Raw genomic sequence first — 24,960 nt, 5'->3', positions numbered from 1 at the left:
CCGCGCGCCCGGGGCATGATCCGCGGCGCCTGGATGTCCCCCCGCGGGGGCGCCGCCGGCGGGGCCGTGTGCTGCGCGCCGCGCCGCAGCGACAAGCCGGTGGCCGACCCCGAGCGGGCGCAGAAATGGCGCCTCTCGCTCGCCTCGCTCCTCTTCTTCACCGTGCTCCTCTCCGACCATCTGTGGCTCTGCGCCGGGGCCAAGCTGCGCGCCCGGGAGCGGCCGCGGGGCCGCGGGCCGCGGGCGCTGCTGGCGGCCGAGCCGGCGGGCGGCAGCTGCGAGGCCCTGCTGGGCAACCTGAGCCGCGGCCCCGGCGGGCCCTGCCCCGCCGCCCGCGGGGACCTGGACTCGGCGTGCGCCCGGCTGCTCGCCCCGCAGCGCCCGCGGGCCCCCGGCGCGCCCCTGCGCTCGCCCCCCGCCGCCGCCGCCGCCGCCGCGCCCTTCTTCGCCTCGCCCTCCTCCAAGAGGACCTTCCTGCAGGCTTACTTCAGGAACTTCAACCTCTCCTTTTGTGATACTTACACGATCTGGGACCTGCTGCGGGAGATGGCCGGCCCGGACGGCCTGGACTGCAGCCTGGACAACCTGATGGTGGACCTGGTGGTGGCGGCGGCCGGGGCGCTGGGCGGGGAGGCCTGTAGCAGCTGTGTCCAGGCGTACCAGCGGCTGGACCAACACGCTCAGGAAAAATACGAGGAGTTCGACCTCTTGCTGGAGAAGTACTTGCAATCGGAAGAGTACTCGGTCAGATCCTGCCTGACGGACTGCAAGGTAGGACGGGGCGCCCCGAGGTCCCCAGGGCAGCCTGGGTGAGCTGAGCTGAGCCATGGGGGGCTCGATTGTGTGGGGGTACCACAGCCCCCCTGCCCGCGGGCTGGGGTCTTCCTCTGCCCCCTGAACCCTCCTGGCAGTGGTGATCCAGTGCCCTCAGTTTGGAGCCCTCAGGGAGGCTGGGATGGGGTGGTGAGAGCGAGAAAGCAAAGCAGAGCTTGGGCTGAATGAGCAGTCACATCACACCTGTCCACGCATGGGCAGCTCCTGGCACCCCACTCCAGACACCCCTCTCAACACCCTGCTCCTGACACTCCACTCCCAACACCCCAGTCCTGGCACCCTGCTCCCTGCCAGCCTCACCCCCACCCCTTTACGTGTGCACTCCTGTGCACACAGAGCCCAGGCTGGGGCAGGCATGGTGCTCCCACTGCTGCCTGGGGCCTGCTGCTGCTCCTGGGACAGCCCAGGGCTCTGCCTGGCTGTCGTTAGATAACTGTGACCTCAGATGAACCGTGGTGCTGGGGCCCTTTCCCCTTATACAGCAACTGTTTTCCAGCTCTTCCACCCCTTCTCCCCAGGGAGCTGGGGATGCTGGGACATGCCTCCCCCTGTTGGTGTTCCCACTTTGGGGTTTTCCTCAGTGTCACTGACCATCTCTTCTCTCAGGGCACTGTGGATGGGTTGGTTGCCTCCCCCAGCACCAATGGGACCAAGCTCCACACGGTGCCACCTCTCCCAAATGGGAGTCGTGGCTGGATCTCCCTTGGAGCCCCCAGTGTGGTTCTGCTGGATGCTCCCATCTTTTCCAGGAGCCCTGGTTCCACCAATCCCTACCTGCTCCAAGTTACCCTGTTCACCTGCATGCATTCCCTTTGGGAAGCAGAATGGTCTCAATAATTAAACCTGCTTCCCTTTCTCGGAGCCGTGTCTTAGGGTGTGTGACAGCACTGTCCCCAGAGGGACAGTGGCAGAGCTTCCCCCCAGTGACAGGACAGGGCTTGGTCACTGCTCTTCTGGGACAGGAGTTGTGAAGTTCAGCATGGGCAGTGCTTGGTGTGATGTTCATGCCTTGGGAAAGGGTGGAAGCAGCACTGGGATGCAGCGCTGGGGACACCCAGGTGGTGTCTTTCACCAAGGGCACGGCACCGAGATCCCGGCTGCTGCTCCAGGGTCGCTGTTGTGAGGAGCTGGGTTTGGACAGGAGCGAGAGCTGCTGCTCTGGGCCCGTGCCAGGCCAGGTAATTGCAATCTGCTTGCCCACATTCACCCTGCAGTTCCTGAGGGATGTAGTACTCAGCCTGTTCCAAGGGGTTTGGTCCCGCTGCTTCCCTTCCACGGGAGTCCAGTGCTGTCCATCGTGCTGCTCCTGCACCAGGAGCAGGGTCTCCCTGTACTGTGTCTGGTGGAGCAGAGACACCCCAGCTTCAGGTTTAGCTTCCATCTCTGCTGAGTGCTGAGAGAGACCCAGAGAGGGAAGCAAACAGAGTTGAGAAAATCATTACCTTTGGGTCTTGGGTGAGGAGATGTTCCCATGGACTCCAAAGTAGGTAGAAACAGATCCATGCTCAGATGAGTCTTCATTAAGTGTCCCTGGTCTTAACATCCTTGATGGGAAGGCAGGAAACGAGCTTGGGAGATGCAGAACTGGAGGTAGTGGCAGGACATGTACCTCCGAACTGGCTCCGTGTTGTGTCAGTGCATCCTGAGAGCATCTGAGAGCACCAGCTTTGCATTCCACAGGCAGCACTTGGGAAGCAACAGGAGGCACGAGCAGCAGGGCCAACCTGTGCGTGCTCACCTGAGCCACCCACGGGGAAATTTCCATGAGGGTGCCCAAGCCTGCAGGCTCCAACCAGAGCCCTTGGAGCTCCCGTGTGTTTCAGTCTCCTGTGCAAATCAGGCTTCTTAATTTAAGGCCATTCACGGCATATTTAGGTGTCTTATTCCAGCCTTTCACACCCACGGGTCTCAACCTTTCCCTCTTGGTGGCTGTTCTCCATCTGTGAAACGAGGCTAATGCCAAACTCATCCAGCCTTGTGCTGACGAGCGAGTTTTGGCCTGGTTTCCAGTCCTCTGGACTTCAGCAGGGGCTGCAGTTGCCTTGGAAAAAATGTGGCTGGCGGGACTTTTGAAGCAGCCTGGGTTTGTAATTCCCATCCAGATGCTGGATAATACCCACTCCTGAGGGATGGCAGAGATACAGCTCGATGGTGACAACATCTGAGAGAAAATGACATCAAAATAGGAGAGAGTGGAGGAAAACAGAGTGGCAGGGGCAGCTCGGCCGGTGTGAGAGGCTCCTGCAGAGCCCTCACAGCGGGACTCTGGCTGCAGGAGCCCTGGAGCTGGGCAAACAGGATTTAAAGGATATTTCTGGGGCAGAGGACTGTGGGAGCAGGGCTGTGTACAGGGAGTTAGTGCTGCTAACCGTTTGCATCCCTCCCATCCCATAACAGCAACTGGAAAATCAAAAGTAGGGAAGCACAGCAGCTCCAGGTCACCTGCACACAGCTTCCCTCTGCAGAGCCACATATCCCTCTGGTATTTTATCCTGAAGAAGTGTGGCTCAATAAACAGCACACAGGGAGCTCTGTGGCAACCAAACCACTACGAGGATTTCAGCTCTTTGTTCCATCTCATTTAAAACAACAACAACAACAACAAAAGACCCTCCAGAACCACCGGTTCTGTCCCATGGCAGCAGGTCTGACCCCAGGTTACAGACTTGGAAGTGGGTGAGTCTTGTGGGTTGGTGTCAGGGGATACATCACTCCCTGTTAATAAATCAGCCCAAGGGCTGTGCCCAGGTTTGGTGCAGGAAAGGTCGGTGCTGCTGGGAGGGGAAACGGCTTCCTGAACATCCAAATCCTGGATCCATCTGTGCCCGGAGCTTGGGGAAGGCTGGGTCAGAATCTCCCATGAAATGGTGGGGTCTGTGTGTGATTACTGTGCTGCTGAGATTACTCATTGCTGTAATGCTCTCCCAGGCCTTTTTATTTTCTGCTTGGAGATCATTCCTGGGCAGATCCCGCTTTCTGCACACGTTGTTATTCCTGTGCAGCACCATCAACTTCCAAATCACACTCTGGAAATGTTTTACTTGTTACTCCTACAACTAACACCAGAAATCCCTGTGGCTGAGAGACAGTGAACTGTGAAGAGACATTTCTGGGGGTTATTGTTTGTTTGCATTTCCCATTTGGTGGGAGTTTGGGGGGGTCTGGCTCTCGTGGGGACATTGTGGGCAGGGCTCCGGCACGCCGTGGACAGGATGGAGAGGGACAGGGGGTCCCCAAAGTCCATCCATCTTCTCAAATACATTTCACCTCTTGCAGTGAAGATTTGAGTGCCAGCTTCTGGGTCATGGTGCTAGTTAGGGGTGATGTGGATAAAAGGTGGAAAATAGTTGTGTTTTCTGACTATAAGAGGGATAAGTCACTGAGGTAGGAGCACCTCTGGCCACTTCCATCTCCTCTTCCTGCCTGACTTGTACCCTTTGTCACTGCAGGACATGGTGAACTTCATGTGCTGAGTGGGGCATGTTGGAGCATCCCCAAAAGGGCTTGAGGAGGTCATGGCTTGGGGATGTGGATGTTGCAGACAAATGTGACTTGGGAAATGTGAGGCAGCAGCAACACACGAGCTGTTGGTTCATGCTCTGCAGGACTTAGTGCAGGGAGAAATCCCTGTCCCTGCAAAGCAATGCCCTGTGGGATGATTAGGGCCGGTTTGTGCTTTTTTCCCATGTTTCCATACAGGGAAAGACCAGTGTTGCCCCCAGATGAGAGCTTTGCTCCTGCAGAGGTGGAGCTGTGCGTGCTGGCTCCTGCCCCAGCAACCGCCACAGACAGCGCTCCCAAAGTGCCCCCTCCCTCCAGTCTGGGGGCAAATCAAGATCTATGGGACAAAGCCTGCTGAATTAAGGACTCATTAGGCTGCAAGAAACAAAGCTGTGGAGAGAGAAAGGCTGACAGGCAGGAGCTGCAGGCCGGGGCTGGCAGCAGAGCTGGGCAGGCCGGGCTGGACAGGACCTGTAGCATCTCAGGTTTTATTAGATTAGCAGGTTTCTCTGTGTATGGGCCCCTGGCTGTTGGATCCTGCTGTGTCCCAGGCAGACCTGCTTCTGCACCTCTGGTTTCCCTGGTACCTCCCGGGGAGTCTGGCGGAGCAGGATTTCACTCCCAAGGATTTGCCGGTGTTTCCCTGGGGTGGGTGGGTGGATGGTGTGGTGAGGGTGGGGGCTGGTTCCTGCCATGGCATCACGCCTGGCACAGCCCAGACCGAGCTGAGAGCAAATCCACGATGCCCAGGTTCAGCACTCCAGGGTCCCGTTTTCTGGCTCTTGTCTAGCCAGGAATAGCATCAGCAATCAGCATCTCTGTGGAGCATCCCTCCCTCCAGAGCATCCTCTGGAAACACAAGCCTGCTGGGGCGGGAGCTTTGGGAGTGCCATGTCTTGGGGTTATCCCAGAGCCAGGAACGCCTCTTGGGGGAACCAAAGCAGCATTTTACCTTCACAAAAGCAGCTCGAGTTTGTTTGGGCTGGGCTTATCCAAAATGCTGCTCAACCTGGTTCACTCTGGCTCTAAGCCGGGATGGCTCCTTGCACAGAGGGAAGGTCCCTAGAGACCCACAGCAGAAGTGGTTTCACCAGAATCTTGTGCTTTTTTAGGAGGGTTACATTAATATTGAGGCTTCCAGAGGATCCACTGATGGGTGACTGCAAAGCTGCACCTTGGACCCGGTCCCCTCTGCAGCATTCGCTGCTCCAGGAGCAGCAGCACCCAGGAGGAGAGGCTGTTCCCACACACCTCTCAGCTCCAGAACTGCACCTTCAGCTTCTCCAGAACAAGCCTGGCCGGTGAGATGGAGCTTTACTGTCATTTCATGAGGTGAAAAAAGGTTCCCGAGTAAATTCCAAAGTAATTCCAGCAGATCAGCGCAGTCATTTGGCAGCTTGAGCAAGCGCAGCACAGGCACGGGCTTAGCCAAGTGTGTGGCTCTACATTACCCACCCGTTCCGTGGGAGCAAAGGGAATTGTTTGCAGCCCTGAACAAAGATGGGACTAAATTGTATAAAGAATTTGGGTCTGTGGGGTTCAGGGTGCAAGTGCTGGGGCTGCAGCCTCTGGCACGGCTCAATTTTGGTGCTTTGTATCGGGTGTCTCCTCAATGCTGGAAAACAAAGATCAAAGCTTGGAAAACAGAAAAACCAAAAACTGAACGGATGGAAGGAGTTTGCTCTGTAGTAAAGGAAGTGTTGCAGTGTCAGAAATGCCCCAGCAGTGCCTGGGACATGTGGGAGTGCTGTGAACTGGGTGGGAAGGGAGTGCTGAGCCTGTGCTTGGACAGTCCTGAGATTTGTTTGGGGTTGAGACATCTCAAGTTGTCTGGGAATGTGTGGTGCACTGGAGGCTGGACCCACACAAGTTCCGTGGGATGAAGCGGTTTGGTGTGGAGGGCAGGATGTGAATGGGGGGATTTACTGCTGATTTGGGCGGTGTTTGGCTGCCTGCTTTGTTCTTGTTGTCCGTTGGTCCTCACTCCTTCACGTTTGTCTGTGGTGCTTCAGGGAAAACCCAGAAGTTTCCCAATGCAGCAGCAGGTCTCTGCAGCAACAGGCAGGTTGGCAAATGGTGCAGGAATGAGTGTGAGGGAGGGTGAGATCTGTCTCCGTCAAACTGTCACTGAGTAGCGACAAGTGATGCTGGTGCCTGTTCCTGCTCCCGTGTGCTCCTGGTTGTGCTGCTGCTGCCCGTGCCAGATAGAAACCTGTGTTCTGGGAGCACGGTGGGCACTGGGGCTTCACCAGTGAGGTGGAACAAGCTCCTTGGAGGAGGCTCAGCAGCTGGCAATGCCTTTTGGAAAGTGTCCAGCTGGTCCTGTTGGGTGTGGGCAGGCTCTGGGAGTTGGAGCTCAGCAGTGATGGCATCGGCAAAATGTGTGACCCGGGAAAACCACACAACCCCTGGTCCCTCTTACTGTGCACATCCGTTGCCACCCTGCTTTTCATCCCAGGTAACGATATGTGCTGTCCCCACGGACAGAGGGATGTACCGGTGCCGTGCCCACGTCCCGGCGCTGCCAGCAGAGAGGAGGCAGCAGCCCCCCACAGAGGGCACTGAGAGGGGGAAGAGGATGCACTGAACCCATGACATCACTGGGCCTGACTGGGCCTGCCCTCACAAAGGGCTTCACCTGGTCCCTCCCTGGGGACAGGATTCTTTTCCGTCAGGAAAGGAGCCTCTCATGCCCAGCAGGGATCGATCACACATGGCCCGGCCTGACCCTGGCACTGCTGGGCGGTCCCAAGGACCACACGCAGAGGGGTCTCATCAAAACATCCCACGGCCCCAGGCCTGCCCTCCGCAGATGCCCCACGGGGCTTTTCCTCTGCTGCCCAGTTCCAGAGCTGCCTGCCAGGGTGGGAGGCAGCAGAGGCAGGACGTACCTGGCTGCTGGGGGCTATTCCCACTGTCACCAGGATGCCATTAGGATGCGACTCATGCCTGGCTTCACGCAGGAGCTTGGCTCTGCTGTCGTTTGAAGGGCAATGACTCAGGGACAGCAAATCTGTGAATGAGGCACAGAGGCTGCCTGGGCAAGAAGTAGCCATCTGTCCACGCTGCCTCCAGCCCCACTCCTGCAGGCACAGCCGGCAGCTGCCTGTGCCCGGGAAGGCTCGGCTGCTTCGGCCGCTCCACTTTTGCTCCTGGCATCTCCCCAGGGCCTCGCTCCCATCCGTGCTCCTGGAGTGTCCCAGGGAGGAGCAGTGGCAGCATGGGCTCCCCCAGATGCTGCTCATGTGGCCACTGTGTTAAAGAAGCAGCATGAAACAATCTCACCTGGCAAGGTTTTGGCCTTCCAGAGCCCTGCCTATATCAGCATCCCAGTGCTCCTGGCCCCGGCTGGAGAAGGAAATGCCACCTGCCCTGCTCATATCCTCAGGAGTAAAACATGCACGTGTTTGACATCCCTGCACAGCAGTTCTGCAGCGCTGCTGGTGGGTGGAGGCTGTGGAGGGACGGGAGGGTGAAGGCAGAGCTGGAGAAGGGGAACTGGAAGTGACTGGGATGGGGGCTCTACTGGTGAGGACTGTGCCAGAGCCTCTGTTTGCTCAGAATGGGGAGCCTGGTGCACCCTGTGCCCGCAGGCACCGTGCTGTGCTGGTCCCACTGTGGTCATGGAGGGAGAGGAGACGAGCGCAGATTTTCTCGTAATTTTCTGAACAGACGCAGTTTGGGAAGGGTTGACTGGTGTGGAGAGAGAAAGAGCTCTGGTTTTGTGTTTAACGTAATAGGAGTGCCAAGTTCAATCCCCTCCAGACTGGGTCTCTCCCTGACCTGCTCCTGGTGTCATTTTCCGTGGAGCTGGATGTGGGGAGGGGCAGGAGTGCAGATGCAGGACCGGTGTTTTCCTGCCGATGTGTGCTATTGTTTGCCAGCATTCCTTGCTCTCCTGTTCCAATGAGACCATCAGGGAGCACCAGCAGCTGCCGGCTGGTTCAGAGCGTGGGGCAGCTCTCCAGACTCTCCTTGCTCATGGGAGTGCAGGGGAAGCACTTCCAGTCTGCGGAGGATAATGAAGCTTCCCACTGTGCTTTGGAATTCATGTGCCTCTGTGTTAGTGCTCCCAAAGATTCCGACCCCTCTGCTCACCCCTGTGCCCTGTGACTCGTCACTTCTCTCCTGCACCCGTTTGCCGTGTGGGTGCCAGTGCCAGGCAGGCGTTCCCGAGGCTCTGTGTGCCGGCTGTCTCCAAGGGTCTGGCAGGCAGCAGTGGCTGGGAGATCCCCAGGGTCAGCTCCCAAGGCTTGCCCATATCCTGGCTCCAGGCCTGGGAGTGGGAGGCAGAATGGGCAGGGCTGGCACAGGGGACTGAGACTGGAGAGGAAGAGGAGAGGAGAGGAGGGCCCCAGCCTGTCCTGGGCTTGCTCCAGGGGAGAGCAGCAGGAATGGGGTTTCCCTGCAGGAGCACATCCCTTGGGGCTCGCTGCCTGAGGAGTGATGCCAGCCAGGAGCATCTGCCTGCTGCTCACCACTGAGACTGAGGGTTATCCTGGGGTTTTCCTCCCCTGGAAGGGAGTGGGAGATTCCTGCAAGTGGTGTTCAGCCAGGGATAGAAAACAGAGGTTCAGCTCTCAGGTCTGACATGAGCCATGTCCAGTTCTGTGTCTCCATCAGTAAGAGCTGCCAGGAGGGGTGATAAGCATCTAGAAATCATCTTTTCCTGCATTTAAGGGACCTCTGGGCACAATTTTAGGTGGCTGCAAGGACCTGTTACACTTAACAACTCCAGCACTGACGTGAGAGACTGTGCAACGCTCTCTGACCGTGGGAATTGCCCAGGAGCCAGGATGCTCCTGTCTCCCCACTATCTTCTGCATGAGGGAGCTGGGATGGGCCAGATCCTGCTGCTCACCCCTCTCCATGAGGTGCACAATATGGGAGGAGGGTCCAGGTTCCTCCTGCTGCCTGTCCCTTTCCCACTCACACCAAGTGGGTCCCTGTGGGATGCTGCACTCGAGTGAGAACAAGAGGCTCCTGCCAGAGCCCTTCCATGTGCGTGGGTGTGAGGCAGCCCTACCATGACACCCCTGGCTGGGCTGGGCACTCTCACCCTCCTCAAAATGATGTTCATCCTCAGCACTTCCTTGGAAGGTGGGTGAGCGGAGAAACTTCTTGCTCGCCCCCATCAGCCGGTGGGTAATTTATGGCTCGTGGCACTGAAGTGTCTCGCCTTTATTTTTTTATATCCTATCTAATGTAACAGGATGTTCTCATTATCTGCATAAATGTTTAATCCACTTTTGAATCCTGCTAAGCTCCTGGCTGCAGCAGTATCTAATGGGAGTGAATTCCTCAAGCCAGGCTAATGGATTGCAGGGACCTCACTTTCCCTCTGTCCCGACTCAGTCCCTTTCAGCTTTGTTGGGGACTTTAATTACTTTTTAGTTAGTTGGGCTGATCGGGTGGGCTGCTAACTAACCCACTGGTTACCTGCAGCCTCTCCAGGACCTGGCAGGTGAGGGATGGGAGCTGATAGAGTGAGTCCAGAGGAGGCCCTGGAGCTGCTCCCAGGGCTGGATCCCTCTGCTCTGGAGCCAGGCTGGGACAACTGGGGGGGCTCACCTGGAGAAGAGAAGGATCCAGGGAGACCTGAGAGCCCTTGCAGGGCCTAAAGGGACTCCAGGAGAGCTGGAGAGGTACTGGGGACAAGGGATGGAGGGACAGGACAAGGGGGAATGGCTTCCCACTTCCAGAGGGCAGGGTTGGATGGGATATTGGGAAGAAATCCTTTACTAAGAGGGTGGTGAGGCCCTGGAACTGGAGTCTTGACCTCCCGACAGCCCTGGGGCACCTCTCCCCTTGGGCCATGGCCATGCAGTGTCACAGGGGAGACAGAAGGACATCTCCTCCAGATGCCAAGGAGAACTGCTCACTCCCTGGCCACCGGCTGTTTGTCCCAGTGTCCTGGTGTCCATCCCCTTCCCACACAAACCTTCACACTCCCATCTGGCCTCCCCTTCCCAGCGAGCTGCTCTTCTCCTCTAAAGCCCAGCCAAGACCCCTCTTGAAAGGGGAGACAAAGGAGCAGCCTGGAGTTACTGCTTGGCGTGGGAATGCTGATCCCTGTGGCCTTGCTGTGCTCCCAGGCTGCTGTGAATTAGGTGGATCTCGGGACAGGGACTGTCTGCTGCTGGGGGCTGCCAGCAGTGCCCACGGGCAGCCCACCAAGGCTGGGCCACAGTGTCCCAGACACTGCCAGGGAAATCCCAGGGCGAGGAGAGGGGACACACAGACCTAGAGTGTGGGAAGGGGAGGAATGAACTGCCATCAGGAACGCTGGCATGGGAGCTGGGGTCTGTGCAGCTGTGAGCAGAGTGCTGCCACCCTGTCCTCATCCTTCTTGGACAAAGGACATGTCTGTCCCAAAGTGGAGCTTAATGATGAAACAGAAATATTTAGTGGGAATCGTAATGTTTTCTAGCAGTGATATGGTACCAGAAGCCTCCTGCAGTGGGCTGGGGTCTGCAGGAGCAGTCAGCCAGGACTGGGGGCTGCACCACGGGGATAATCTCCGTCCAGATCCCATTGGCTGCAGAGCCACCGTGGCCAGGCTTGCTGGGCTGGGAGGGAAGGGGCTGCAGACACTGCTGGGCAGGGAAATGGGGTGACCTGGGACAGCACGGACAGGTACTGGCTGTGGAAAGCAGGAGGGGCTGGCAGTGGTCACCGCCTTCCCATTCATCCAGCTGGGCATTAATTAGTGGGATTAATCAATAGACACAGGCACAGCCATGCTGGGATGCCACATGTCCTGTGTCCTCAGCACAGGCCCGGCTGCAGAGGGTCATCCAGTGAATCCCACTGATCCAGGGGATGCTCCCTGCTCTGCCACAACCACAAGGACAGGCTGTTCCTCCTGGGTTTGTTCCAAGGGAAGCATGGCATCTGCTGGGATCAGACCAGGCTTTTCCCTGGCCTCTGCAGTCCTCGGTGCCGGGAGCAGGTGAGCGAAGCAGTGGGGCTGTAACTGTGGTGTCTGTCCCCTGGGAGCATTCCCAGGGCTGGGAGCTGGCACTGCCACCCCTGCCTGGCCCTGCCCAGCCCAGCACCTGTGGGTGCTGATGGTATGCATATGGTCACAGAGGCAGGTTGAGATGCTGGTTCTCCCATCCTTTCCCACCCCAGTTCTTCCCAAGATGTGTGTCGAGCTCCCTGATCCGTGACATAGTGTGACAGGAGGGTTACCTGGGCGTTGTGTGTCAGGTGTGGGGATGTCACACTTTAAAGCTGTTCTCTCTGAGTTTGGAACAATGAGCACTTGGGGTGCTGTGTGTCTCAGGCTGGGTTTGAGCAGCTTGGAGGGAGCAATTCTGGGCTTTTCCCTCTAAAAGAAGCAGCATTTGGACGGTGTTCTTAATCCAAGAACTGGGATTTAAAGCTAAAATGCTAAAAACTATCGGGTGCTTTGTGAAGTCACTGAGATGTGAGTGGGTCCCTCTGACGAGTTCTTCCAGGTAATTTGGGAGTGACTTCATCAGGGAGGTCACAGGACATGGGTCTGGTCCCGGAATGGGGGTGGTCAGGCTGGACCCGGCTCTTCCCCCCCGTGCCCGTTGTGCCCTGGCACAGTGTGTGACAGGTGGGACCCGACTGGTGCCATGGGATGGCTGGGAGAGAATTTAGGGCAAAACCAACCCTGGAGAGGGGTGGGCTGCCAGGCAGCAGAGAGCCAGCATGGGCACGTGCCAGCTGGCCCTGGTGGGCAAGCAGGATGCCAGTGCAGCAGCTCCATGGGGAGTTCCCAGCAGTGTTTGAGGAATACCCATGCTGCCACACGGCCAGTGTTTGCAGCAGTGCCCTTCCCAGCACCCCACAGCCCATGTGCATCCAGCCCCATTCCCAGCGAGCCCCCATGCCTGCCCCAGCCCGTTCCTGCTGGCAGTGTCCGTGGCAGTGCCCTCACAGCCGCCCCTCTGTGCCCCCCAGTGCCGGGTACAATGGGCAGAGGCGCCCGGCCCGCGCCTCCCCTGGGTGGGAAACGGAGGATCTGCGGCTCCAGCACTGTCAGCACCAGGCCAAAGTCAACTTTATATTAAAAAAAAATAAGCCCAAACAATACAAACCCCATAATCACGCACAGTTGTTGGCTTTTGGGGTTGGGTTGGGGTTTTTCTCCCCCCTCTCCCAAACCAGAGCATGTGAATGTGACAAGGCAGGGATAACACAGCTCCAGAACTATCAAAGAAGTTACCAAAAATCCAGCTGTTCCTGAGATGATCATGGAACAGCCCATAGCAAGGAGAATTTTTAAAAAAATGGAGAAAAAAAGCTGTTTTAAAGCTCCACATTGTTCGTGCCCAAGTTGCAGGCGGCAGTAATTGAATACAGTGGTAATTGGACATTGCAGCTTGTGTTTGTGACTCCTCCTGGCCAGCCCTGGACCTCAGCATTCCCTTAATCCTCTGCCATCCAGAGGGGCTCTTCTTTCCCCCCGAGCCTGTCCTGCTTCCCGCGCTGCATCCTGATGTGCCAGAGCTTGGAGAGCTGCCCGAGCAGCTCATTAGCAGGACTCATTTCCCTGTGTCCAAGATTAATGAGGCACAGCCACTCCAGATGCTCATCTCAGGCCAGGATGGAAATGTGAGTCCCAGGAACTGCTCTGGGAGGGGAGGGGGCTGCTCCCAGCTGGTGGTTTGGCAGGGACAGGCAGGGATTTCTCCTCTTATCCCACCTGGAAGCTGGGAATGAGTGAGCAAGGTCTGAGAGTGTCCTCAAAGAGGAAAAGGAAGGAGAGTCATGATGGAAGAGCCCAGCTTCCAGAGTGATCCAAAGCCTCTGGCCCGGGCACTCTCCCAGGTCTCCTTCCAGGGCTATTTTGTAGGTGAGAGCTCCCTGCTTCCCTCTCTGTCCTCCTCCCCCTCCAGTCTGCAAATCACCCTCCCAGAGAAGTGGAATTTGGGCTGGGAATGCTTCCCCAGCCCCTGCCTCTAATTAAGGAGAAGGGTTTGTTACCACTGGGCCATCAGCAGGATTTTCCTTGGGGAAACTTCCCAAGCGTTGATTCCTGCTCATGTGGGAAAACAGCAGTTTGTTGTGTTAATTGCAGCTGGTGTTCCCAGTGAGCATCCACACTATCCCAAGCAGTGTATCCTCTGCAAAGGTGTTGCATCCCGAGGGTGCTGCTCCATCCTTGCTCCTTTGTTGTCCCAAAATTTAGCTGGGATGGTTCAACAGGCAATGCCAGTTTTTGAAACATATTGGCAGCAACTAGACTGGCCCTGAAGTGGCCAAATTACTTTAAAAATCAGTATATTATTTTGTGCAGACATAATAAGGACACAGAAAGACTCAGGAAAAGCTGTTTGGTGGGGAATGCTATCCTGGTACTGACAGGAGGCAGGGGGAAAAAGGTAAGCAGGGAGGAGCTCCACTTGGCACAGAATTCCTTGTGAAAGGGCCATTCCTCTGACTGCTGCTTCCAGATCCTGCTGGAAGTGCAAGGAGACAAGTAGCTTAATTACCTATTGGAGATCCAGTTCATGTTGTTTCTTTTTAATGTCTTTTATGATGGGGTATTTCATCCCACCTGCAGAATTCTGATGCAGACAAATAGCCTGTCCTCCTCCTCCTCCTCCTCCTCCTCCTCCCTTCTCTTCCTCCCTTATAAATTTGGTGTCTGAACTTGGCTCCTTTCCTGGGCAGCAAAACTCCGTGTGCTTTCTCAGAGCCATCCAGCCAGTCCTCTGAGCTAAAAATGCAAGAAGAGGGCACCAAAATGGAGCTATTTGGAGTTCAGGTTACTTATATTTACTTGGCCAGGCTGGAGATCTGCCAAAAGCAAAACCAGAAGGGATGGAAGGAACACTGACTGCAACCCAAACCGCTTCCTGAAGAATCCATAGGGATGGATGGAGATCTGCCCACATCAGCGTGATCCCAGTGGAGTGGCACAGGCTGTTGGTCCAGCAGGTCTTTGCTGTCTCTGTGAGCAGTTTCCATCCTGCAGAGCTGTGGGAATTCCTGCTGCAGCATCCAGAGGATCCACAGCCCAGCATGGCAAGGGCTGACTGGGACCAGGGCTCCGGTGTTTCCCTCTGGGCAGGCAGGTGCCCTGGAAAGGAAAGGGGAAAGGGAAGTAGTTTCTGGATGAGCACACCTCCTCTGCCCTATCCGATGGTATCACCAGCTCCTTGCAGCCTCTCTCTCTGTACTTCCATTAAATTCCTGGGAATATCCTTGCCTGTGACCCCAACCCTCTGCCAGACTTCCCTGATGGGAATCAGAACAATCAATTTGTATGGAAAACGTGCAGATCCATGCAGAGTCCGCTTGTGCAAGCTGTATTTCCGCAGGAGAGCGGGATGAGCCCGAGCTCCTTCATGCCAAGCTCTGGGAATCTCCTGTTCCAGCTGCCCTTTCCACCTGCGGTTCACTGCAGCCCAAATCCAGAGCTGGGACAGCCCCAGTGACGCCCACAGTCCTCTGCTAGAGAACCCAGTGTAGCATCCCTCCTTCCCAGGCTGCACGTGTGCCCAGGTGGGAGCTGTGGCTGTGACTGGGATCTGGGAAGCGGCGTGGGAGAGAGTCGGAGCTGGCAGGGAGACGGGCAGGAAATGCCGTGAGTAAATCAGCCTGAGTCATGACTAACGGGGAGCGTGATACGTCTGCAAATACTAGAAATGTGTAAACAGAGAGGAGGGAGAGGGATGGTGTCTGGAATGATTGAAGGGAGTGAACTTTTGGATGGAAAAATGTAGGTCAAGTATGAAGGAAAACTTGTAGGCAGCGAGATAAGTGCCATAAAACAACCTCCTTGGGAAACACGAGGAAGTCCCACTGATGGAGATGTTTATCCTAAGCCAGACAAGGCCTGGAAAACAGGCTAAGCTGGAGGGATGGACTTGGGGTGTCTGTCCCAGATGGGTCTGGACATAGGGATGCAGATCCAGACCTTGAAATATTCCCTCCCACTTGTGTCCTCACACTCTGGTTCCTTCTCTGGAGCTGTTCCACTGTGTCCCAGTAATCAACATTCAATGGGACAGGGAGAAGGAGCAGGACTACAGCTGTGTTCCCACATCCCAGAGGAAAACCCTGGCCATGGGGAATGGGATTGCTCTGAAATGCTCGCTCTGGTTCATGTCCTGGTTCCCATTAAACTTTCTGTGATGAAAGTTTCACCAAAACTGACACGCTTCCATGAAAACTCTGGTTTTCATGATTTGGCATTTTCCAGGGGAAAAAAGAAACTGAAATGACTTGCCAAGAATTTCCCAACCAGCTTTAATCCTGAGACACCACCAGGATCCAAACAAGGGATGATAAGGATCTATGGAAAACATGGGGAAACAAAGAAGTGATGGTTTCAAAGCCTCCAGAAAATGAAAATGCCACTGGAGAGAGGAGCGTGGGGTTTCTCCAAGCACACTGAGGAGGGAAGCTCATTCCCTTTGAATCACGGGGAGTCCTTTCCAGCTGCTTTCAAAGGAAGTTGGATGTGGCCATGGAATGACCATAGCGCTGTCACTGGTGCCCAGATGAGTTCATAGATGAGCTGGAAGCAGCAGGGAGGGGGTGCCCTTCCCAGTGGTGCCATGGCTTTCTTGCAGCCTGAGGAATGATGCTCACCAGGAGAAACAGGAGCTCTCCCTCGCTCCCTGATACAGCCAGCAGAGACAAACAGCTTCCACCCGTGCCTGATGCTGGGGAGATAAGGGGGATTCTGGAATGTGCCCAATGATGGGGAGATAAGGGGGATGCAGGCAAAGCCACCTGGGCTGTACCCAGCCAGCTGCGAGGGGCACGAGCACACAGAGAGCAGAAGGGAAGAGGGAAACCAGGGAGCAGACAGGCTGGAGAGGCAGGGGATGTGGCACAGCCTTGCAGTCACGGGTGAACCCCCAGGCTGCTCTTCCATATGGAAATGTCGCCAGGCACAACCTGAAGCATCAGGAGGGTGAGCGGAGCACGCAGGGACATCTGTACTGCTGTTTGTACATCCCAGAGCCAGAACATTCATGTACAATGAATGGGTTCCAAAAGAAATGGCACAGCAGGAAGTTCCACGTGTCTGGAAATTGGGAATCTCTCCCACAGCCAGGTGGGGAGGGTGAGCAAAGTGTTATTTGGTGTCAGAGAGAGACGCAGCAGGTCTTGAGGTGCAGTGGCTGCATGTGCTGCATCCCAGCAGTGCCAGCTGCTTCTGGCCAACAGCCTTTCCAGCAGGAAATCTCCAGGAAAGACCAGCCCACGGTCTGTTTTGCTGTCTCATGTCCCACATCCAGAGCTGATGGGGACCAAAGCACTTCAGAGGAGGCGAGAATCCTCTGCTGCCCATGGGAGCAGCGGGGTGTCTCAGGGAGGAGGAGGGTGCTCTGGGATGGGCGATAAGCGGCGTTGGAATCTTTGTGTGATGGACTGAGGTCTTGGCTCACCAGTGTTGGCAGAGTGTCCCTGTGCCTGTCTAAAGGGGACATTGCTCCACGTGGTAATCAGCTTTATTTCTGTGGAGGGTTTAGCCAGAGAGATGAGTTCCAGCTTCCTGATGGTTCAGTGAGTTGTCTGAATCGATCAGTGTCCCATAAGTGACCCCGGTGGCCTGGCAGACATTTCTCACGGGGGCTGGGGGTTCTCCCTTCCCCTTTCACCCCATGTCTCTGTGAGGCTTCGGCAACCCCAGCTCGGGAGGTGACAGGTCCCTGTTGGTGGCTTCCCCTAGGCTGTCTACAAGGCCTGGCTGTGCTCCGAGTACTTCAACGTGACCCAACAACAGTGCCGACAGCGGATCCCATGCAAGCAATACTGCCTGGAGGTGCAGACCAGGTGCCCCTTTGTGTTACCGGACAATGACGAGCTGATCTATGGAGGTTTGCCTGGCTTCATCTGTACGGGTAAGGAGGTCTGGGAGCGGGGCACGGGGGGGTCACAAGCCACGAGCTGGATTTGGGAGGCTTGGGGTGAAGTGGGAGGAGGTGGAAACACATGGCCTGATGCTGAAACATGGCCATCCTGGGGGTGCGGTGGGAGGGGTTAATGGGGACACAGCAACATCTTAACACAGGAAAGGAAAGTCCTGCCTCTGATTGAAAGCTAAAGCATAGAAGGGGCTGGAGGTGATGGATTAAAGCAGGGCTGGGACACTGAACCACTATGAACTGGATTTGTGGAGCCCTGAGCACTCCTTGGTTGTCTGTGCAGACCGACAGACACATTGGGAACCAGTCCAGGGGGGGTCTGGGTGTCCTGGTTCTCAGGTTCTGCCCATCCTGCAGCACCTGGCTCTCTCCCTCCACAGCCCCATCCCCAGTCTCCCACTGATCCCCTCCTCCTCCTCCTCTTCTCCCTGCAGGGCTGCTGGAGAACCAGCTGCCCGACGAGGAGGCCAAGTGCTGCGAGGTGCAATGGGACTCCTGCGACCACCCCCCAGACAGCAACGACGACACATCCCCCAAATCCACGGCCTCAGAGTCGCTCCATTTCCACCGCCACGACCCCCACGTCCATCACCAGCGGCAGAACCACTACCATCTCTACCACCACCACCACCACCAGTACCACCAGCCCCGCTCCCCATCCTTGCTGCCGGTCTCCGCAGGGTCTCGCCTCGGCAGCAGCAGGATCAGACTGTGCGTGCTGGTCCTGATGCTTCTCCACACCATGGTGTCCTTCTCGAGCATGCACGGCGGCGGCGCGGCCGGGGGGCTCGGCCTGGAGGCCCCGCCCGCCCTGGAGGAGAGCGTGGCACGGGACGAGTGACACGGAGGGCAGGGCCGACCTCCACGGAGAACGCCAGATCTTTTTCCACTAAGGGGGGCACATGCTATTCCTCCAATGGGAGGCACGGGATTGGGGGTGACGCACACGCACCCCCCAAGAGCTGCTCGCCGCGGGGCATCCCCGTGATGAAGAGTCTCTAACGCGCACAGGGCTGCGGGACCCGGCGCTGAGAAGGGTTCGGTCAGTGGCAGCGTGGCATTCCCGGCCCCGGCACGGGCAGGGATGGCATGGAGGTGGGGGGATGGAGGGCAGGGGGTCCCTTGGGAAGGGGGGTCCCCGTGGCACTGCTGAGTGTCTCCCGGCTGCTGCCGCGAGTGCCTTGGGCGCCCGCGCCTTCCCCGCCCACGCCGTGCCAGGCTTTGGTGGGTGGCCCAGCCCTTGTTCCTTTTCTCCTCGGTCCGTGAATCCCAAGGGAGCAGGAGGAGGGGCAGCACCTCCTGGCACAGCCTTGCCCCCAACTCCTGTCCCGGGGAAAACTCACCAACTCGAGGCAGAACCACCCCCGTGGGGCGCAGCGGCCTCGGCGTGGCATTGCCCTCGCTGAGGGGGTTTGGGGCAGCAGTGGGATGCTGTGACACCTCACTGTGGTACCACTCGGGGTTGGTCTCATTGCATCCCAGCCTGCTCCTCCAGCCTTGCCTTTCCTGCTCCTCTGTGCGAGGAGGTGGAGAGGGAGGAGGCACGGAGCAGGAGGAATATCCCCAGCATTCCCACATCCCACTTTGCCAAGTGTCCTGATGATTTGGTGTAACTTTTTTTTTTTGTCCTTTCTGACTGGTTTCTGTGAGGAGTTAGGGAGATGTGACTCCAGCAGCACAGGCTAACCGAGGGAGTAACAGCTGGATGCAGGGCATCCCAAAGGCATCCTTCCATGCTTCCCAGCTACAAATCATCAACTGGATGGCAGGAGGACTGGGCAAAAGGGCTGGAGAAACCTGGCTTATAGGGAGAGTCTCCCACACAAAAAAGTCACTAAAAAAGCCCAGCTGGGGAGGAGAGTTTTTGTGAATAGTTTCTATCTGTGGATACCCCCAGATCAGGAAATTTCTGGAAGCCCAGCTGGGACAGCTGGACTCAGCTGGGCAAGGTGCTGGCTGATGCAGTCTCATTTGGCTCACTTGGGGTTTTTTTAACCTGAGCTCAGTGTATCCATGGATTCAGCCCCAAACAGACATCAGATCCCTAGGATCTGATGCCCAGATCATTTCCTAGGAAATTCCCAATTCTCCCCCCACCCACCAGAGCTGTTCCCAGCATGAACACTGTGAGGTGGTGCCTGGGGAATGGCACTGCCCCTCTGGGCTGGGCACCAGGGACCAGGGTTTGTCCTGGGGGTGGGCAGGGAAGAAGGAGGGGGCATTTTAGCATGAGGTCATGGTTTGGATGTGGACCTGCTTTTTGCTCCAAGAAGAGGTGGGTTGCTCCCTCTCTTTCCAGGCTGGCTCTTGATGGGGAACCTACAGCCCTGGGTGGATCACTGCAGCCCAGCTGGGAGGCAGGAATGGAGCAGGAGGAATGTCCTGCTGCATCTCAAACCAATCCCAAATATCTGCAAGGGTCTGAGAAGTCCCAGTGATGAGGACTGTAGGAACTTTGTGCTTTCTGGTCCATTGAGTTGAAGCAAAACCCAGCAGAGCCCCATGAGCAAAGCTACTTCCTGCCCGGCTGGAAGAAGGAAGTACCGGGAATCTCGTGGGAAGGACAGGTTTCCTGACGTTTCCAGCCCATTTCCAGACCAAAGAGGCTCTGAGAAGCTACTGAATGTTTGATTCCTGCTTTGACTTGAATCTCAGAGCTTTGGGGTGATGTTTACATGCTACCAGTTGCCTGTTAACCGAAGTCCTGCAGAGACGAGGCCTGTGATCCCGCTATCCCGTGGTTCTGGGGGTGGGAGAGGTGACGCTCATGGAAGATGTGGAGAGTTTCCCAAACAGATTCTCTTGCTGTTGCTATTCAGAAAAGATAGGATGATTCTCATTTTACTACTCCTCATGGCATCCTTGTATTTTCAGCCTAGTTTACACCCATCTGAGAACTTGGACATGGAGCAGTTCCACAAAGAGGGATCTGAGCCCTCGGACTGCCGTGAGCAGTGGCTTGTGGAGCTGCTCTGACGAGGAGCAAAAGCTCCCAGGCAGGCCAGGGGAGGGAGCACAGCCCCATCCCTGCCTCCAGACAGCCGCATCCTGGAGGAAATTAGATTTCTCATGTCCTGCCAAGAGTTAAGCTGATTCCAGGCGCCTCTCTCGGAGATAGGCTGCGTCCAATCTTGGAGCGGCTCGTCTGGAGAGAGAACAGCCCCCTGTGGTGCGTCAGAGTGGCCCTGAGTCACTGCCCTGTCCCTGTGTGCTGTGACACTGAGCAGCACTGGGAGTGTGGGGTGGCCCACGAGGGCTGTGTGTCCTTCTCCCTGCCCCTTCCCCCCTGTGCCCTGCTGGCCGTGGAGCATCCGGCTGGGCTCAGGGGCTCCTGGGGGCACCGAGGTTTGGTGATGGGGATTTGGGTTTCCCAGAGAAGCTGTGGCTGCCCCATCCCTGGAAGTGTTCAGGTTGGAGCAACCTGGTCTAGTGGGAGGTGTCCCTGCCCATGGCAGGGAGTGGAACAAGATGAGCTTTAAGGTCTCTTCCAACCAAACCATTCTATGATTCCATGATTTCCATAGGGCTGCAGGAGCGAGGTCCAACATCCCAGGTTATCATCAGGGGGGCTGGCAGGGTTTTGCTAGGATAGCCTGGGAGCTGTGAGAAATGCCTTCCCCTTCCCCAGCACGAGCTGAAGGCTTCCCCTGGGGAGGCCGGGAGCACGCGCTGCATCCCGGCCAGTCGGAAAGCGGAGCCAGTTCCTTGCTGGGGTGGTTGTGGTGGTTACTGGGGGAGTGTTCGGCCCCATCCACCGGGGTGAGGGACTCTGCAGGGCAGTTATGTAGGAGACCCACACATTTTCCAGGCAGTGGCTCCCAGGAGGTGTTCCCACAGGGATGAGGTGCTGCGGGCAGGCAGGGGGAGCGCACGGGATGCGGAGCCCGGGCTGGGGCTTTACCTTGTGCGACTGGGAGGAAAGTGCTGAGTCTTCACAGAGTGAGGCTTTGGAAGGAGATCTTTTATTTAGTGAGTCTGGGCTGCTGTCAATAAGTTCTGTGGTTTTAGGGCACCATATGCTGTATTCAACACTTTGCCAATCTCGTTAAACGGATCCAGACGAGGCTGTTCCCGGAGCAGGCCGGAGCAGCTGGAAGCAGTGTATGGAGCCCGTCGGAGAAAAATCCTCTCTGTGCTCTGACATTACAGCCTTCCTAATCCTCCATCCCTGATGGCTCTGTCTTTGCTCCACCAGAGAACAGCCCAGAGAGCAGGCGGTGATTTTGTCTCACTTCATACCACCGGCATTACATTTATTCCAACAGGACAGGATAAAGAGGGAATGTGCCTGGATAAAGAGGGAATGTGCCTGGCTAAGGAGGGAACGGGGTTCCTTGCCCTGTGCATGCAGGTACACTTCACCCCAAGCCCTGTGTCTGCCAGACCAGGGGCCATTTGCAGAGCCACATTCCCACAGCCAGCTTGGAAAGCCCCGGGTCTAAATGCATTTATCCTACCAGGAATTTAACACCAAGGGGCTTTCTGCTTTTCATCCAGTGATCTCTTCTCCCTAAAGAAGGTGCCCCATATTGGGATTAAGATGTAACACTCAACCTCTCTTTCAGTGAATAAACTTCTCCTGCTGGGAGAAAACCCCCAGTGGGAAGCAGTGATTCCTCCCTGGTGAGGGGGCTTCTCATCCCTGGGGAGCTGAGGGATGATGTTGTCCCTGCAGGATCCAGGTGTGGGCAGGGCTGCAGGAGCAAAAGGAGCCGAGTCCTTCGTGGCCACATCGTTATTCCCAGGTTTTGCACTTTCATGTTGCTGCCAGTTGTACAAATTAATTAAAAATAACTGGAGAAAAATCCCAAAGAAAGGCCCCGATTCCTCTGGGAAAGATTCATCATTAGTTGAGCCTTTTTCTTATGAAAATACAGATCCATGGTAGCCCCAGGCAAAAGATTCCCAGGGAGAGCCCTCACCATTCGTGCTCCGAGTGAGGGAAATCGCTTTGAAAGCATCTGACAACTAAAGCAGAACATGTTGAGTAACTTGGCAACACTCAGAAAACATCTTGAAATGGTTTTTGTTCAACACATTTTGCTTTGCTTCAATAGGAGATGTCAGGGCAGTTCATTCACTGCCACTCAGGACTGCGGGCGATGCCGGGAGATGCTCCTGCCTGTGGGAAGGGAAAATCCCTGATATCGGCTGCTCCTGGGGCAGGATCTGCTGGAGTGAGGCCCTGGAGCTTCCCCTTGCTGAGCTCTGCAGGTCCCTCCTGGTCTTCTGGTGGCTCCAAGTGTGGAGGTTTGGTGATGGATATTTGGGTTTCCCAGAGAAGCTGTGGCTGCCCCATCCTTGGAAGTGTCCAAGGCCAGGTTGGACAGGGCTTGGAGCAGCTGGGATAGTGGAAGCTGCCTCTGCCCGTGGCAGAGGTGGGAACTGGATGGTCTTAAGGTCCCTTCCAACCCGAACCTTTCTGTGGTTCCATGATTTCCCCAGAGCCATGAGGTGAGGTCCAATAGCCCAAGTTACCTTCAGCTTCTGATTCATCTTAATCCCATACCCTGGAAAGAAATGTCTGCAGGGATTGGGAGAGACAAAGCTGGGACAGAAACATGCTCAGATTCTGCCAAAATGTGATGAGACAGGGAATTCTGTGTATCAGCTTTTTGTGCTGCCCTGGGGCTTCCCATCCCTGGGGGTTAAATCTCTCTTCAGTTATGCTGGAAAAGTTGGGAAGGGCCATGTCTGCTGTTCAGGTTGGATGTTAATGGTCTGCTTAGGCCATCAAAGCTCATGGGCATCCCAGCTGGAGGTACCAACATCACACAACCCCAGACTCACCTCTTTTCCCCCCAAAAGGAGCCTTCTTAGAGCTCCCAGATCACAGCAGCTCAGGGGCTGCACAGCTCCAACCACAAACCCATTCCAAGGAATTAAGGGGGTTTGGCAGCAATTTTTGGGTATTCTTGGTCCAGGTGGCTCTTCATGTGACCTTCCAGCTCTGCACTGGGAGGGAGGAAGGGAGCAGAGGGAATGCTGTCGTGGAGAATAAACCATTTTTAATTAAGGATCATTAAAAAAAATTAACTTGTAATAGTTGTTGGGGTTTAATCAAAGCTCTCAGCCCCTCTCACAGGCCTGGGCAGGAGATGGGTGAGCTCCTGAGCCCCGTCCCTCCATCTTTCCCTGCACTGCATCTCCAGGACTTGTGTTCCAGGCAAGGCCAGGAGCAGTTTCCAGCCTCGTTAGCATTTTAGGATGATCCTTTTTCAGCCCAGAAAGTTGACAGCTTTGCTTGTTATAAACTGAAACTCAACAAAAAAAACCCCCAAGAATTAAGTTTGGCTTATGAAATTTGGGTTTGGTTTTGCCATTTTTAAATGTATTTGGGAACTGGACGTGCCTGAGTTGCAAAACAAAAAGACATTTTGAGCCAGACAGTGATTTTTTTTAATTTTGAAACTTGTCAAAACAAGCCAGATTGATCATTATGACCGTTTTTTTTTTCTTTTTTTGCAAATTGAGAAATGCATCCAGAACAGGCCTTTCCCACAAAACCTTTCATTTTCCAAAAAGAAAACGAAGAAAAAAAAAAAATCACACTTTTTCTGCTCACACAGTTGGAACAGGCGGCAGCGGATTGGGAGAGAATAGCAATTTGTAAGGAATTCCAACCAGCTCTCCCTAAAATAGCATCCAGCCAGTTTCTCCAGGGCAGGAGGCTCAGTGGCTCCGTGGTGGGAACAGGCTGGAGCAAGGCCTGGCTGACCAGGGCGGCTCCAGGCTGGGATAACACCTTGGGAATGCAGGGACACCCTCCCTGTGGGAATCAGAGGTGCTTCTGCCTGGCAGGAATTCCTGGGGATCCCCAGCCATCCCTCGGGTGGAGGTTTGGTTTGGTTTTGTGTTCCAAAGCAAGCGGGGTCAGCTCCGAGCCCCCGGTGCTCGCACATCGCTCCGAGATGCCTTCGGGAGGGAGACGCTCCCGCCTGAGCCTGGGAGCGGGAGCTGGGAAGGAATTCCCCGTGCGGGTCCTTGAGGAAGCAGACTCCGTGCTTCAAGGAGGGATGTGCTAAGGGAGAGCATGGCAAGCCCCCAGATCCCTGCCCTCGTGCCCCTCTCCCTCCGGAATGCGGGTCTGGCAGCCGGGCTGGGGCTCCCTGCCCAGGCTGGGGGTGCTGGGGGGCACAAGGGCACCCCGGGGGGATCTCGGGGGGAGCCGCCCCGGCTGTGCCCGCCTGTGCCCAGGCTGCCCGTGACCGAACCCTTCTCAAGCGCCTGTGCCATGTCGGTGGTGACAGAGCTCAGACCGACCACGAGGTCCTTTTCCGGTGCGTGGTGGTGAAACTCAAACCAACATAACTGCTGAAGTCAAAATATTCTTTCTAATCCCCCTGCCCGGTTTCTCTTTCTTTCCAGCTTTCCTCCTCTGCCTCCCGACCCTCCCTCTCTGTTCCCACCCCCCTTCTGTTTCTCTTTCTCCCCTCTGTCATAAGAAAGTGACTGTGTCCTCGAGGGGACAGTTTTCTTATGCCATTTTATACACTGTGCTTCATGTTTAGAACTTTTTTGCACTAGTTCCTATTACATTTATTTTCCAAACTGGTTTGACAAAAAACAAACAAAAAAAACCCAACAAAAACACAATCCCATGCTATAATTCAGTTGTATTAAAATATTATCCTACTACTCTCTGTGTTCAATAGTCTCTGTACCTGTAATGCTTTCAGTTCTGTTGTATTTTGGGGCCGAGGTTTTCTCTGCTCCTTGTTTAACCCAGTAAAGAAATAAAATGTTAAGAATTGATGATAAA

The 24,960-nt window shown here is 55.8% G+C and overlaps 1 protein-coding gene across 1 annotated transcript; it reads left to right on the top strand.

The window, feature by feature from the left end:
* On the top strand, positions 1 to 24,960 carry NALF2 (NALCN channel auxiliary factor 2). Its single transcript, XM_050310740.1, has 3 exons — positions 1 to 771; positions 17,003 to 17,174; positions 17,633 to 24,960. Exons 1-3 carry the CDS (start codon positions 16 to 18, stop codon positions 18,037 to 18,039), a joined length of 1,335 nt encoding a protein of 444 aa, XP_050166697.1. The 5' UTR covers positions 1 to 15; the 3' UTR covers positions 18,040 to 24,960.

This window comes from Myiozetetes cayanensis, unplaced genomic scaffold, assembly GCF_022539395.1.
Source record: "Myiozetetes cayanensis isolate MyiCay16 unplaced genomic scaffold, myiCay2020 scf15, whole genome shotgun sequence".
Taxonomy (NCBI): domain Eukaryota; kingdom Metazoa; phylum Chordata; class Aves; order Passeriformes; family Tyrannidae; genus Myiozetetes; species Myiozetetes cayanensis.
Note: the sequence above shows the minus strand (reverse complement) of the source record. Positions and strands in the feature narration are given on the sequence as shown.